The 15,205-nt window shown below is 39.4% G+C and overlaps 1 protein-coding gene across 16 annotated transcripts in view; it reads right to left on the bottom strand.

Moving 5' to 3' along the window:
* Nucleotides 1–15,205, bottom strand: part of ZMYND11 (zinc finger MYND-type containing 11) — a 102,768-nt gene that overhangs the window by 58,120 nt on the left and 29,443 nt on the right. For 9 of the 16 annotated variants that reach the window (XM_040694814.2, XM_040694865.2, XM_004939163.5 and 6 more), the window contains one exon: nt 2,160–2,294. In XM_040694814.2, the coding sequence (XP_040550748.1) occupies nt 2,160–2,275 (116 nt within the window). In that variant the 5' untranslated portion in view covers nt 2,276–2,294. Of the gene's footprint in view, nt 1–2,159; nt 2,295–6,862; nt 6,962–8,132; nt 12,600–14,719; nt 14,970–15,205 lie in introns of those variants that run through there. The other 7 variants (XM_046937841.1, XM_015282143.4, XM_418557.8 and 4 more) reach the window with 3 other exon arrangements.

Raw genomic sequence — 15,205 nt, 5'->3', positions numbered from 1 at the left:
ACAAATTTCCCTCTTAGCCACAATATGGTAGGTTGTACTCCAAACTTCTGACCACTGTATTTGATCTTATTACTCATCCATACACCTATGTGCCTAGGCACGGATGAATTGCAATTTCATTTGACCAAATGATCCTTCAGCCTGGAAGAATACCTGAGCTTTCCAGTTTTCATCAGAAGAGATATTCTGATACCACACTGATTTCACAAGTTTACTTTTATTATTACATGATATACATGCTCATTTACTAAGTATTCTCTGTATCTCCATCTAGGTACAGTACTAGAAAGCAACTCAAAGATTTCTGTCTTTTCATTCCTTGTCAAATGTTATTTCCTTTAAAATATCATACAACTGAAAATAGATAACACCTGTCACTGAAGTGCATGTACAGCATTTACAATGTCCTAGCACTGTTTAGATTACTCCTTATTGCTAACTCCTTGCATCAGAGAGACAACAAACCATTCCAAGCTTTCTAATGATCCTCTAAACTTCTATAATATTCATCTTTCTCAAAGTACTATGGCTGTTTTCATCTCTGTTTAGTCACTTAAGGTATTTTTCTTCTGATTAGAGATGAGTCATACAATCTGGATCTAGACTTTTAAAATAAATCAAACTACCCTTCAGTTACTAAGAGCACTACCTAATTACTTGTTTTCTCAACCTTGTTTGTAATAATGGGAAATGTCTTCTCTAACCTCACCCAGCTAAATGTTATTCTCACCATCTTAAAATAGGCATCTCTCGTAAGAGTGGGATGAATTCCCCACTAGACATGCTCATCTCTTTTTAATACAGAAAAAAAAGAGCATAAACAGCTACCAAACTCAGCTAGTACATGCCCTGCAGCAAGCTATTTGAAACGTTCAAATGGAAAGTGTATAGCATTAGTTTACCTACTTACCTCCTTGGAGATAAGATACTAATATACATAACGCTTCACGGCATTCTGAAACTCAAGTGCAAGCTCAAAAAAAAAAAAAAAATTCTTAAAATACAATCTCCCATTTCAAGCCTGCTTGGAATTGTCATTTGGAAGGTGTTTTTTGGTTTAATGGTGCATTTATTTTTGTTGTAAAAGCCAACTTCACTAAGTACACAAGCCTATTTCACTTAGGACATCATCTTTTTCGTTTCTCCTGCATATTGTTCACTATGTTCGGACAACCTGAGTTGTTACACTTCTTCCACTTATAGAGCCAATTCTGCTGTTCACTTCCACCCTAGAGATTTCAAACTTTGCCAGTGGACTATGCTATAGTGATTTGCACTTTATTAGTCACCTGCACTGTTTATAACTCTGCCCTTCCGTGGTTTCTGCCCTCTCTATCAGTTCACATTGGTTCTGGCAACTGAAGAGATGCCAACTGGTTAGTTTTGCTCTTTTAAATTATTCATATTGATTACTTGGCAAATGTGACGTGCATGTTGGCCTCGAAATGCAGACAAAGCAGAGAGGCACAAAACCTCTCTCAGTTTTTATTACAGTGGCTAGTGCAAGTTACTCTAAAAGCTATTTTAATAGTTTAGACGTTTCGAACAGTGCAAACTCAACAGAATAAACAATACATATATTTCCCTGCGTATACAGAACCTAATACATCTTGAAGAATATTTTAATATTAACAATAGTATTAGCCATAGGTGTAATCCTCTCATGTCTTCTTTAATAGCATCCTATGCCCATCTCAGCAAATATGGCTCAGGCAACCAAGGAGATTGATTTCAGACTTATCTTTTTATCTTTGTTTTCCAGAAAAGAATGCTCCAATGACTTAGAGCCTTTCCTTAAAGAATTAGATTATTTACACATTTTTTTAGCCTTTTTCTCTAAACTTTTAAACCTACCTCTTCTCTTTTGACCAATAGAGCAAGTAAAAATAACTCTAACAAAATCAACAATGTTCAAGTACTATAAAGATTGAATATTTCCTACAAATGCTTATATCAAGCAAATACAAGGTGAATAAAAACTCAGTAGATTAAATCTCACGATAGGATCTTCAGGTACTCAGTTATAATTAGATAATTAGTAACTCAGCAGTTGCAGCTTTTTCACAGTCTCTCATAACGTTTAATGTCTCTGTTTCTCAGAGCTTTTAATATCATCAGCCTTCCCCCTCATTAAGATTAGTTTGGAATGGATCACTTACTTTGTGATACGGTCAATGTTAGCAATTTGCTTCTGATTCCGGATTATTTCTATTGCTGCCCAAAGATGTTGGATCGCCTTTGTATCTGCCTGTCGTCTCTTCGTTAAGCGTGCCATGACCTGTTTACTTGGTCAGCTGCAACCAATAAATTAAAGAAATATATATTAATGAATTATGAAATAGATTACACGATCATCTTGCAATAAGTAAAATTACACAAAAAATCTGTTAAAAATTCTGTTAACCTCCAGCAATCCAATCTGTATACAGCATCATGTTTCCTTCTGCTTAAAGAGCAATAAAAAACAAAAATAGGTAGTACACATCACATCACAGAAAGACAAAAGGCAATCAGTAAAAACTATCAAATCAATAGCAAATAATCTAACATCCAATTGGCTATGAAAAGACACTCAGTTCACATCTCAGTTCCATGCAATTTGGTAAAAAGCAGAAGTCACCCTAACCTGAGGAGTTCACAAATTTCCCCATTTCTCAAAACACCTAAAAAGGGTGGGCTTGAAATATATCACCCTTTGTAAGAATGAATTCCGACACAGAAAAAGCCGTGGCCCCTGTTCAGATCACAATATAGTCCTCAGACTTTTATTATCAGATTTTTATCTTAAAACAATTTTTAAAAAAATCTATTATACACACAGAAACTAGAAATACATTTTCATGGATGATAAATATTAAGAAAAGATACTTCGGAGCAATTCCATTTTTTTACAACATCCTAAAACTCAACAGAACCAAAGTGCTTCTGATGGCATTTAACCATCTAACCAACCCTGAATGGGAACATAATGAGCATCTGGCTTTGTTTACAAATTTTCCAAAAGCTCAAGGCAATGAGTACAGATAAGCCATAAATCGCCTACAGCTCTACTACAGGCAATGGAATCTCTTTTTAAAAGCTTAACAATGCATTTTGATCACTAAATAACTTTCTTCCAGTGCCACCACTTTCTGAATGAAAAAAAAAAAGACTGATTTATGACTGCTACCAACGTCTATAATTTATTTGAGAGCTCTGTCCTCAAAATGAACTCTGTGCGATGCATGCGGATACTTGAAACTAGCAGAATATGAACTTTGTTAACCTAAAACAAGATAAAAAATGCAAAATTAAGGCACCATCTGTGCAATGTTAACGATGGAAATTTAAGTATTCAAAATTTCCCTCCTCTAAATATTCACAACATCTAAACAGATCTGAGTATCCTATCAGTTGTGGAAATGTAATTTTCAAGCCCATAGGACCAACATGGACTTGTCTAAACAAACCGTCAAGCTTCAGTTCTGGTGTTAGATCAGCAACACCTACACGCTCTACAGGTGTAATGAGATTACACCTGCTCAGGGACATGATTTAGCGGAGCATTGTTAGAGTTAGGGTAGTATGGTTGGGTCGTGGTTGGACTCAATGATCTTTAAGGTCTTTTCCAACCGGAGCGATTCTATGAATCTATGAAATAAAGTACAATATGCTATTATTGAGTGAATAAATGCAGTATTATGTACTTCATTTCAAAAAAAGAAAAAAGAAAAAAGAAAGAAAGAGAAGAAAGAAGAAAAGAAAAAAGGTTGATGTGAAGCGATATGTGTATGTCCAGTTGCAATTGTGCGTGAAGCACCTCTGGCTCCTGGAGCTGAAGTGCACAGGGCTCTTGCAGATCAGAGTGGTCCCATCAGCCCGACACTTCTGCTTTAGAAATCTTTTCCCTCTGGGATTTAAAGCAAGGGCAATGGGATGCATCCCCCAGAAAAGAAAGGCCAAGAATACATTTTTGAGGGAATGATAAAAGAAAATATGACAGAAATACAGCCAAGAATGACAGCTAGTAGATACCATCACCTAAGAATGATTCAAAGTCTCTGTTGGGAATAGTAGGAAAAGATTCTGCATCCCTGTGAGCTACTCTGAATTCACATTACTGAATATGAGGGCGTTATAAGTAAGAAAATCATCCTTATTTGTAAGAGAAGCATATGATTAAGTGTAGAATTTAATTCTTAAGGAAAATAGATCTGTAAAATACAAAACAGGATTTGAAACTAACAATAAAAAGGACATCCCTACTATGTCAAAAGAAGCATAAAACTGCTTGTTTAAAGCAGAATTAACTAAAAGTGAAACCATTCCTTATATTCCATCTGTCCCCTAAGAATGTGCTGTAAAAGTTGGTAGCCAGGATGGCAAACAGGCCAGACACCGAGCTCGCACAGCATCATGGCCACGCGTGAGAATCAAAGACACAACATCCTTCCCAAACTGTGTGAAACAACAGCCCAGTTGTCACTCTATTTTGTAACAAATAAGAAGCACCTTTATCCCAACTGTTTTTAAAGTCACCATTATTTTTGGCAGCCTGGCATAGGCAGCCCATGTGAGTGCAGCACTGCGTGTTGTCCAGAGGCAGGATGCAAGGAGGTGGCTTTTCTCTCACACTCCTGTGACGTACAGGCCCGAGGAGCACCAGGCTGGGCCCCATCCTCCATACAGCCCCATGTCAGAGAAAGAGCTGACCTGTGGGGCCAGGGAACCAGCTCCCACTTATATCTCCTGGGAGGAGAGGAAGCCCATGCCCCAGGGAGAAGGAGAGGGAAGGATCAATGTATTTAAAGGTTTCTGAGGGCTGCAGAGCTGCACCCAAGATGGCTGAAGGGAAAAAAAGGATGCAGTGTGGAGGCCCTGTGAGCTCCCTTTGAAGATACTCTATCTTCGTATGAACATACGAGAGCTGCTGTGAAAGTAATGCCTCCTATTTGATGATGTTGGCCCATGAACTCAGAGGTGGATGTTGGTGCAATGGCAGTAGAGGTTGAACCTTCCCACCAATATCCCATTACATGTTGCTGCCCTGTGACAGATGGCAGCAGAGGCGTGGCCTGACAGAACAGTGTCTGACATGGAAGTCTATATGAAGCAAAGGTTAGGAACTGAATTCCTCCATGCAGAAAAAAACTGTACCAGCTGATACTATCAACATCTGGTGAATGTTTATGGAGACCAAAGAATGGGTGCGAGCACAGTGAGGTGGTGGGTGGTGCCTTTCAGCAAGTGACAACAGTGGGTCACGTCCACAGGTGCAGACTTTCACAAGTGCAGCATGCAGGCTCTCATTCATTGCTGGTGAAAATGCTCATAGTGGTACTTGTGTTGAAAAACACTGCTTTGTACCTGAGAATTTGCTCTTTCAAATAATGTATCTGTTGTAGTTTCCATGGGAAAAAAAAATAGGAGGCTTCAGTTTCAGAGTGAGCTACGAACACATTTCATTTATATACCTCTGCTTTACTATTTATGGGCACTTTTGTGAAACACAGAGTTGACATTCCACTACTGAAATAATGCTTCTTACAGAACACGCTTACAAAAATATCAAAACAAACTTGTTTTTTTTTTCCAAAAAATCCTGACTACATTAACATTATTTTCATCTTTTGACTGCATAGTATAAAACAAATATAAAAAGCCTTTTGCATTAAAGGAAAAGATGAAAAGATTGTGATATATTTCTTCCTATTCTTTGCATTGTCACTCTTCCCTCATGGTAAAACTAACCACAACAGTATTCTCCCTGCATTTCTGCAAATATTTAAGCAGTTTTCTACATTATTACAAAGCCTGAGAAATAACCTGTCAGACTGCTGTGCAGCACTACTGCCAAGCAACAGAAAAGGCTCCCAGTGCTCCAACATACACAACGGCATCATACAAATGACTTGAAGTTTAATGGGAGACACATTAGATTCTTAAATCTATATTTATCACCATTGATTATTTGTTTACGAGTGGGTGCACATGTGCACACAGGAGAACAAGCATACATTTCCAGTGCATGTTTGTGTACAAATCTGTGCCTTAAAGCTTAAGTACTGAAAGAGGTTGATTCATCCATGCAACGTTTTAAAGAAGTTTGAACTCCAATGATGCTCTAAAACTATAAAAATGAAATGTATATTTACACAGAAGTTCTTGAAGATGTTTCTTACCATCTTTTGTTACAGCATTTCTTTCAATATTGTTCAAAGAAAAACTAAAAGCTGAAGTAAACATTTAATTTTCCAGCAGTGTTTTGTGAGCCAATGTTTTTTTAGCAGTGGTATTCCCTGTCCATATGAAAATATGTTTTATACCATTTCTGTAAGGTTCTGCTAACAAGCTTACAGTAGCATGCAGTTTCTTAGAGAAAGATTGAAAAACAAAAGATTGCTAAAAATCTAACAGTTGATATCAGCAGGACGTTTCTCAAGTTTTGCAGGCATCCCTGGGATCTGGTGATTATAAGGATTCTCCTTATAAAGGAAGTTGTGTGTGCCTGACAGGCCTGCTCACACGCTTAGATCACACACACACTCACAACAGGGCCCGAAGCAAATCATTTATCTTCTCCATTTTCAACTCCCCCGCTGCTTCTCAGTGTAATCTGAGTAAGGTTTTACTATCTTTTAATTCCCTCTTGAATGTGCTATTTCAAAAAGTACACCTCTTAATTGTACACAACTTTCCTCAAGAGCTAACTGTTACACATGTTTCTTACTAATCAGGAAGGGTGAACAAGCAGGCTCAGCAAACTGCTCTTTATCTTGTAGTACACACAGCACTGGTTATCTTCTCAAGCTGTGCAAAGCCCCTAGCAAAGTGTGCATTGCCATGCAGTGGCAATGTTAGAGCAGTGGCAAACCAGACTTACTGTCAAAACAGCAGTGCTCCAAGTCGTTAGACACGCACTCGGCCAAATCAAATGCTCTACAGCTGTCTGTTGCAGTAGTGGTGGGTATGGAAATCTGCACTGCAAGTGAAAACAAAATAAACAAAAATCACCTTGCAGCACATCTAGAGATTCAGCCTAAGGAACCTCCTTGACCTGCAGCTTGTGTCCAATTTAGCAGATACTACTGGACTCCGTGTTTAGCTGGAAACTTCCTACAGAGAGGAACAACAGCAAGGTAGGTAGATCTTAAGCTTTAGCTGATAAATACTATCGCCCAAGCAAAATGTGACGCCACTGAAAATTTTGACTAATGAATTGGACTTTGCACTGAAGCAGACGGCGCTGCAGTTGGGTGCTGCCGCTCTGATGGGAGCTGCTAATTAGGAGCTGACAAGTAGTAGCTTGTTAAATCTCCTGCTTGTAGCTCACTACAAGCAAGGCTACCTGTGGCGTTCATCCCCTTCAGTGCAAAGCCAAACAGGTTAAACTTCATCCCTGCTATGAGCTACCATTTGGCTGAGATTTGGTATGCAGCTAATTGCAATGGAAAGACAATTTAAGGAGTTGATCCTTGCCACTGCTCAGCTGCTAGTTTCTGCCTTTCAGCATGGCATCTCTGGAGCTTGCTATTATTTCATTCACGCTACACAGTGAGAAAACTTTTGGCGTTACAGGAGGAAGAAGCTAGGCTCAGTCCTAGGTGTTTGTGGCTTTCCTGCTGTGAGACTGGCTGAGTTTGGGCGGTTATGAAACCTAGATGCAGACTTAACTACATATGCACTTTATAACGTGATGGACTCCAGTATTTCTTAAAGGCTAACTTTTTATAGTAAGTATAAAACCATATGTATCAGTGGTACAAGTAGTTCCAAATGTGTAGTGCTTTGTTCTTACATTAAATAGGAGTTTCCTCTTAAAGTCCAGATCACGAATTTGGAAGCTGATATAGAGTTGGGGGTCACTGGACTTTATACAGACCTCTGTTGTGCTCTGAAGTTCTACAAGTTTATACTTTACAATTAAAATACATCTTTCATCACCAGTTTAGTGGGAGGGTAAACATTTCAGTCTTTCCCTCCTAGAACAATTGAGAGCAAAAGTTCATTTTTATTGTATTTCAGTATCATTCACTGAGGCTACGGCACACGATACTTGAATTTTTAAGCTCAGACATTCTGAATCATCAGCGTTCAAATAGTTGAACTCTCTTTTGAAACCAAACGTGGACTTTCTTGTTTACTTAACTCACCCTGCTAAAGGAAACTTGACACAAATGTTGGAGCAGTGAGGCCTCCATCCCACAAAGAGAACTTCTAAGAAAGTACAAGAGCAAGTCAGCGTAAACAGAGTATAACAAAACCTGGGGTGAAGCAGCAACAGCTGCTCAGAAAGAGTAATAATCACGCACTCCAACTAAAGGCTGTCAAAGTCATTTTGTTTGCTACCTAATACAAATATATGAACAAGACTAAGATGTAATCCTTCATTGTACTATCCCTCAAGCCAACCCCAGCCTGGAATTTCACACAATAGTGAACGCTGTCCCAAAAACTGGAAGGAAACGACCCTTTGTTCCTACCTGGAGGAATTCACTGAATAGAATTTTATCTAGCAATACATGTTTGAAGAAGAGAAGAACACAACTGCCAAAGAAAGCAAAGTATTCAAAGCAAAGAGCCCAGGTTCTTACTAGCAATATAGCTATCAACTTCCAGGTGTGTGTAGGTAAGCTGAAGCACATCACGTATTTTCTCCTAAATATTTGTCCCAATGCAATTTTCATGCACCCTGGTTCCATGTTTGTCTTTTAAAATAAACAGTATTTTGCTTTAAATTTCAGATTTTTGCTATGTATTAAATACATGATGAGTGATCATTCTTTTTACAGCTGATAACAAAAATAACAGTTAAACAGGAATATGAAAACAAGAAGGATGCAAATTTTTGTTTGCACGAAAAACACCACCATGAAAATGAACGCACCGTCAATGCACTCAGCAGACTTCTGAATTAATGCAATTTCAGTTAAAAACCAGCATGGTGTGGTTTGCCCAAGGTTTACTTAAGAAAACTAAGCTACACTAAACAAAGAGTTTTGGCAATGGAACTTACATAGTGCAACTCCTTTTTAAAATACAGCTCATTAAAGTGATGCAACTTTCTCATGAAAGTAGGCTTCAGCTGCTGTAGTAACAAAGCCCCTGATTTCCAAGATGAGGATTCTTGTACCAGTTGTACACTTAAAGGCTGCTCTCCAGAAGACTGCTCATCTTTCTTCACAGAAGTTTTCTATTCAAAAGAGAATTGCACCCAACTAACTTCATCATCCCTAGATAACAGATGGGTCATACAAGGTGATGACATTTCTTGTCCACTACCATGCTTGAAAAGTAATGAGTGTGCTTCAAACTTATTTACCTTGGGAGTAATCAAAATTAACATGTTCTACCACAGACAAAGAGCAAGAAGTGGGTCAGTTACAAAAGCTTAGGTGACACACATGGAGACAAAGTCTGAGCCCACACAGCATGCTAATAATACGGGCTTTCTGCTGTCTGACTACACCCACTATCCTCTTCTTCATTGTTCAAAGCAGTCTAGAACTAAGACAGAGAAAACTTCTCCCGAAGAATCCATAGAAGGAGTTAATGCTTAATGAGCAGAGCTATTTCCCCGTGTAGACAAGCCCTTGGTAAATAGATACTTCCTGTCCACTCGCCTGGCTGTAGCCAGCAGAGATGATTAATGCAGCTATGCATCCTGACAGGCTCTAACATTCACTTGGTCGTAAAAGGGGGAAAATCATAGCCAAAGAAGGCTGATGCTGAGGGCTAGAACTTTCTCCTGGATGCTAAAACAGATACCACTTTGACTGCAACTGTCTCTACCAAACCGAGAGGTGGATTTGATTTATTAGAAAATGCTCAGAAATGTAAATGAGAAGAGCAGCTCTTCCTCCAAAAGCAATCTTTTGATCATCATCTTCCTTTCTGTTCTAAAGGCTAAGGAGCTTGGTTATTCTGTGAGCCTCGGCTGTACTGATGCAACACATTTTCCCCCTCAGTAAATAAGGTAAAATAGATAAGGTATGACAGCATAAATAAATAAGTGATTTCTCTGAGTATATTCCCTGGAGATGTAATTCCACAGAAAGTCTGTTTCACACTAATAAAAGAAGACACACATTTCCCAGGTTAAAGAATTAGCAATGTACGGAAAAGAGCTAAATCCTGAGAAAATGTAAATTCATTTCAGATTATGTAAGATATATGGTAAAATAAAGAGTGGCTGTTGTCTTCCTGCAGATGTAATGTTTCAAATAGCTGTTTTTTCTCCCCCTCTCCTTGTCTGAACTACACACAACTGACATTATCCTTACAGTACAGATTGGGATTCTGCTGCTAGCAGCACGACTTAACTCTCAGATGTTTGTAAAGACTATTCCTCCACCAGGCTACATTTTTATTGACAAAAGGCAGCTGAATCAATTTTTGTTGCCCCTTAACAAAATAGAAGACTGTCTGAACTTGTTTCTTTCCAAGTTATTCTCTCTGGCCTCTCCCTCTCCATAAATAAAAGCACAACCACGCAACTTCTAAAACCAGCAGTCAGTGCATTAGGCAGGCACAAGCACTTTCCTCCAGAAGTCAGGCCACGAGCAGCACCAACCCAAAGGAAACTCTCATCAGCAGTCATCTCAGGGAAAGCTGATACTACATACAGAAAATAAGTGCCATTCAGAACAAACGAGGCTGCCAACTTCAAGCCCAAAACGTCTGGGCTCACCAGACCTGGAAACCTACTGAAATACACTCAGAACTCACAGAGTTAAACCGCATTGATCTCTAATGCAGGTAAGATGAGCCAAAGATAAACAGTGCCAAAGCTTACAGGCTTTTACAGCTTTAATCAAAAGAAACTTTAAGGCAGGGAGAGGATCAAATTGTACAATGTGAGCTTTCGATCCTGCTTCTGAAATTCAAGGTGAATGTCAGATAGAATGGAACTTAAAGTTTCATGCAATGCTCCTGCAGCTGTGGGACAGCTCATCAAAATGAGAACAACAGAATGAATAATAATATACTGTAGAACTGGAAGCCTTTCCCCAAGTTCTCACCTCACTTGTTTTCTTCTGTTTTGCTTTTTTTCTGGTTTTTTTTTTTTTTTTGAGTGTATTTCCATCTTGGCCATAAACATCTAGTTCAAAAGTGTCCTCTGAAGTATATTTACCGAATATGTTCTGTCCTTCATACACAGTACCCAAAGACTAATTATACTAATTATGCACATTTCAATACAGCCTTTCTCTCATTTTGCCCCAAACCAAGTCTATCATCATTCCTTAGTGAAGCCTTAATCCCTATCCATTTCCAAGATCCATTCTGATTCTTTTTTTTTCCACTGAAATTCTGTTTTTTTTTTTTTCTTTTAAAAAAACGAACTTAAAAGCAGGTAATTTATGTTGTGTGTATGTACCTACTTCACATAGCCCTCAACTTTTCCCCCCAAACCGTTCGTGTCCAGACAAGGATGAAGCTCGCCCTGAGGACAGTTTACAGACATGTGAGAACAACAGTCTTCAAGAAACTGATGTACAGTTCCAAATAACAGGATTTGCAAGTAAACAAATCATTAATGGAAAACGGCCAAATATAATCAGGACCCTTTTCTTTTTATGTTTGCTTCAATAGTTGATAAATGAAAAGTGGAAAAATGACCAAAAGGAAGTTTTGAAAAACAAAAGAGAAAAGAGAAACTTAAAAGCCAAGAAATGATTTGAAGAAATGAAGATCTATCAAAGAAATTGGTCAGGTGATGAACATATGTCGAAACCTGGACACTGCGTTTTTCATCAAACCCAGATAACAGCTGACATCAAGAAAGCTTTGTCCTACCATTACAAGTTAGCATGTCCTTCCTACAAGTTGCTTAAGGGACAGAAAGGAGGGCAGGAGGAATACATCCTTTCATTTTCCAACCAGCTCTTGGTGCAGCTGATGGCACAGGAGATGTTGGCAAGAAGACATTTTTACTCTAAAAATGTTCCCCAACACATGCCATCATAGACTGCAACCTTGAATTTGTTGAGCAGTTTCCTTCAAAGTCAGTTACTACACTGGGAGTACTAACGCAATCTCTTTTGATACATTTTTGACTACCTATGGCTTTCAGATGCTTCCAACACATATTTCTCATCTTCTCTTACCTGAAGCCAACTTACAACATATGTCTTTATTTTTTAATATAGAGAATTCTTCTCAAGGCTCTTCCAGGACCAGCTGGGGGTGAATTAAATTATGCATTTTTTTGTTACAGAAAATCCATTTCACTTCATCACGAATCTTGCATTTTATATCTGCTCCACATTACTTGCACAGGAAACTTATTACTTTGACCAATGGTTTGCTATTCTATTCGCAAGCAAGTCCATGGCGTATGCTGGAGCTAGAGGCCAGAGAGACAGGAGTGCTCTGCAGGATTAGGATACCTCTCACTTGCAACACTACGATCTGTATCTCCTCTTGCAAGTGCATCTGAAACCCATTTCTTCAAGCACTGATGATGATAGCAATGATACAGAGCAGATTACAAAGGCCCTTTAGGGAGGAAATTACTTCCTGAACACTCAAGACCTCTTCTTGCTATACCGTTATGTAGGACTGAGGTTTGTTAAAGGCAAGAGGACCATACTGTTCTTTTCTCCTCCACTTCCCTCAGGCACAGAAACATGAGATTAATAATTTTGTCAGCAGAAGCAGGGCTTCATTTTCAGATTATTTCAGTGCCAGCATCTGGCTGGTCTGTGACCTTACTCCTTTAACCTCAATGCAGAGGAATAAGCCAGAGCTCTGACACAGAGACTTAATGTATATGGTGATGGAAACTGAGGAAAGCACAGGAAAAGACTGAAGAGTGTGCCATTCTTGAGTCTACCAACCCAAGGTAAAGCCCAGAAAAATTAACTAATTCTACCATCAATCTAACAGAAACTACCATTCATCAAGTATGGCTCCTACTCTGATTTCTGTGAAAATCTTTTCAGCATAATACAAAGGAAAAATTACAAGGGTATTACAGTGTTCCAGTGTTACAACGCAGGGCAGGTCTTCCAATCAGCATCTTCTCTTTACACCCAGGCAGAAGGCACAGAGCCTGCTGTGCTGCCAGAGCACCGGCCCAGCACTGCCCCAGCTGCGATGCTTTAAGCTGAAAGAGGTACTTAGCCCTAGGCACTTCCCCAGCACCACAGGTCACATTCTGACACTTTGTGACCCTCCTCAGCTACACCCTGTTCTACAGAACCAAGCACGTGGTGGAAGGAAGGTTAATTTGTTCACAGCTGAGTTTTGGAAGCTGAATTACCAGACTGCTTTACTGCAGGCAGGCGCTCCTTAGTTACATCCTTGCAGGGATGTCATGTTTATTCTCATCTAAGTCAAATCCATTCATAAAGAAAACAAAACATAATTTTGGGCAGACTTCTCAGTAACAGTGATTTCCTTACAGACTTACATATGCATTTCTTTTAACGTGCTCACCTGCTAGAATAATTCTGAAGTCTAGAGTGCGCTCAGCCCCTATTTCAATTCCATGTTTCATAAAGGCTTCATTTAATAGCTCGTTCTGCTTGCTTTATAATAACATGACTTAAAGCATGAGGGCTTCTTTTACTTCTAGGAGCCAAGTTTAACTGTTTTAGTGATAATGAAGCCCCAACAGGTGCCTATCATCTAAGTGACCAGTGCATTCTTCTATTGTATACCACAAAATCTGAGAAGTTTCCCACTGCTTTCACCTCCACCAACAAAACAGAGACAAACAGAGACAGAGTGCGCTGCTTTAAGTGATGATACGCTGAAAGAAGAGAATCCTGCACTGGTCATTTGTAAGTGAAGAAAGAGTTAAATGTTTCTAATAGTTTTAGGCCTATTCTTTCCAGGTGGAGAGGTTCTGACTTTGACCAACTTGTTCTGTTTAAAACTGTCTGTTATTCTATCCTCAGACATGAGATTTCTTACCAAAACTGACTGTGGGTTTAAAATCTCCAACCACGGAACAATCTCTTGGGGCAGACTGCAGGCCGCTGCCCCACCTCGGCCACCCTCCGTTCAAAGCACCGGTTTGAACTGACCACGGCTGACCTCCCTGCAAGCCTAACAGCGGGGCTGCCACAGGGACACCATCCTGTCTTCGTTAGAGCTCGTGCTATTTCTGCAGCCTTTGGGTGTAACTGTTTGTGTGCTAGAAAGCCACCGATATTCACGTCAGTCTCTGGACTGCAGCTTTCTGAGTTTATGACAGATGGGAGACCAACAGAGGAGTTAAAATCCTGCGAGTCCACACACAGCTTACAGCCAGTAGCCATCTGGCTGGGGATCTACATAATACCACTAGAAGATGACAAAAAAAGAAAAAAGAAAAAGAAAGAGAAGAAAAAAGGCAGTTACATTTGCACTTCCATTTCTCTTCCCCTTCTTTGTGCTTCCTGTTTTGAATAGATTTAATGACTGCATTACAAACAGTCTTTCATCCACTTCCCATAGATTAAATAGCTAGAATACTTTCTCACTAGCACTTTCCGCATAGAAATATAAATTCAGCATTAAGCAAGAAGCCCAACACGTGACATGTCTATTCTAGGTAACAGCCAACCAGGTAGCATTTAACAAAGGCAGAAGTGTTTGAGGAGAGAGCACCAAATGGAAAGCACCAAAAAAACCTCACTCAGCAGCACTGCCAGTTACTCTATAAAAACAATCTGAGGCAGAATTTGTAATGCAGGGCCCCAAAGTATAATTGCTTAGGAAAAAATGCGGCCAGCAAAAGTTACCAAACCTGTTCAGAGAAGAAAGCCGTGATTTATCCTCAAACGTGCTGGGAAGGCTGAAAATCTGGTTTTCAAAGGTAAAAGCATAAACTTCACTAAAGCTCACTTTTGCATAGCAGCATCTCCTTCTATAAAGACAGCGAATACTGAAATACACAGAAAACAAAACAGAACACTAACACTTTCTCCCCTCAACTTGCTGCAGCGCTCAGAGAGGTGCTTGCAGCCCACGTTACGTGCTCGCCGGGGCAATAGCTCTCTGAAAACAGCAGTTTTCTGATGGAAAGAAAGACCAAGAATTCTTTTCCCCGTGTTCTGCGTTGCAAAAGCGAGCGCATATTAAGCAACTCGAGAACAGGAAATAACGCTGACAAACAAACCGATACTTTTTCCATAGCTTGATGGCTCAGAGGAGCACATTTGAAACTTCATCTCCCTAAATCAAGAGATGTTTATTCGACTTTTGGCAAGGCTGCTGAATGCTCGTGTATTGC

This window comes from Gallus gallus, chromosome 2, assembly GCF_016699485.2.
Source record: "Gallus gallus isolate bGalGal1 chromosome 2, bGalGal1.mat.broiler.GRCg7b, whole genome shotgun sequence".
Lineage (NCBI taxonomy): Eukaryota > Metazoa > Chordata > Aves > Galliformes > Phasianidae > Gallus > Gallus gallus.
The sequence above is the reverse complement of the archived record's forward strand: the minus strand, read 5'-3'. Positions and strand labels throughout refer to the sequence as shown.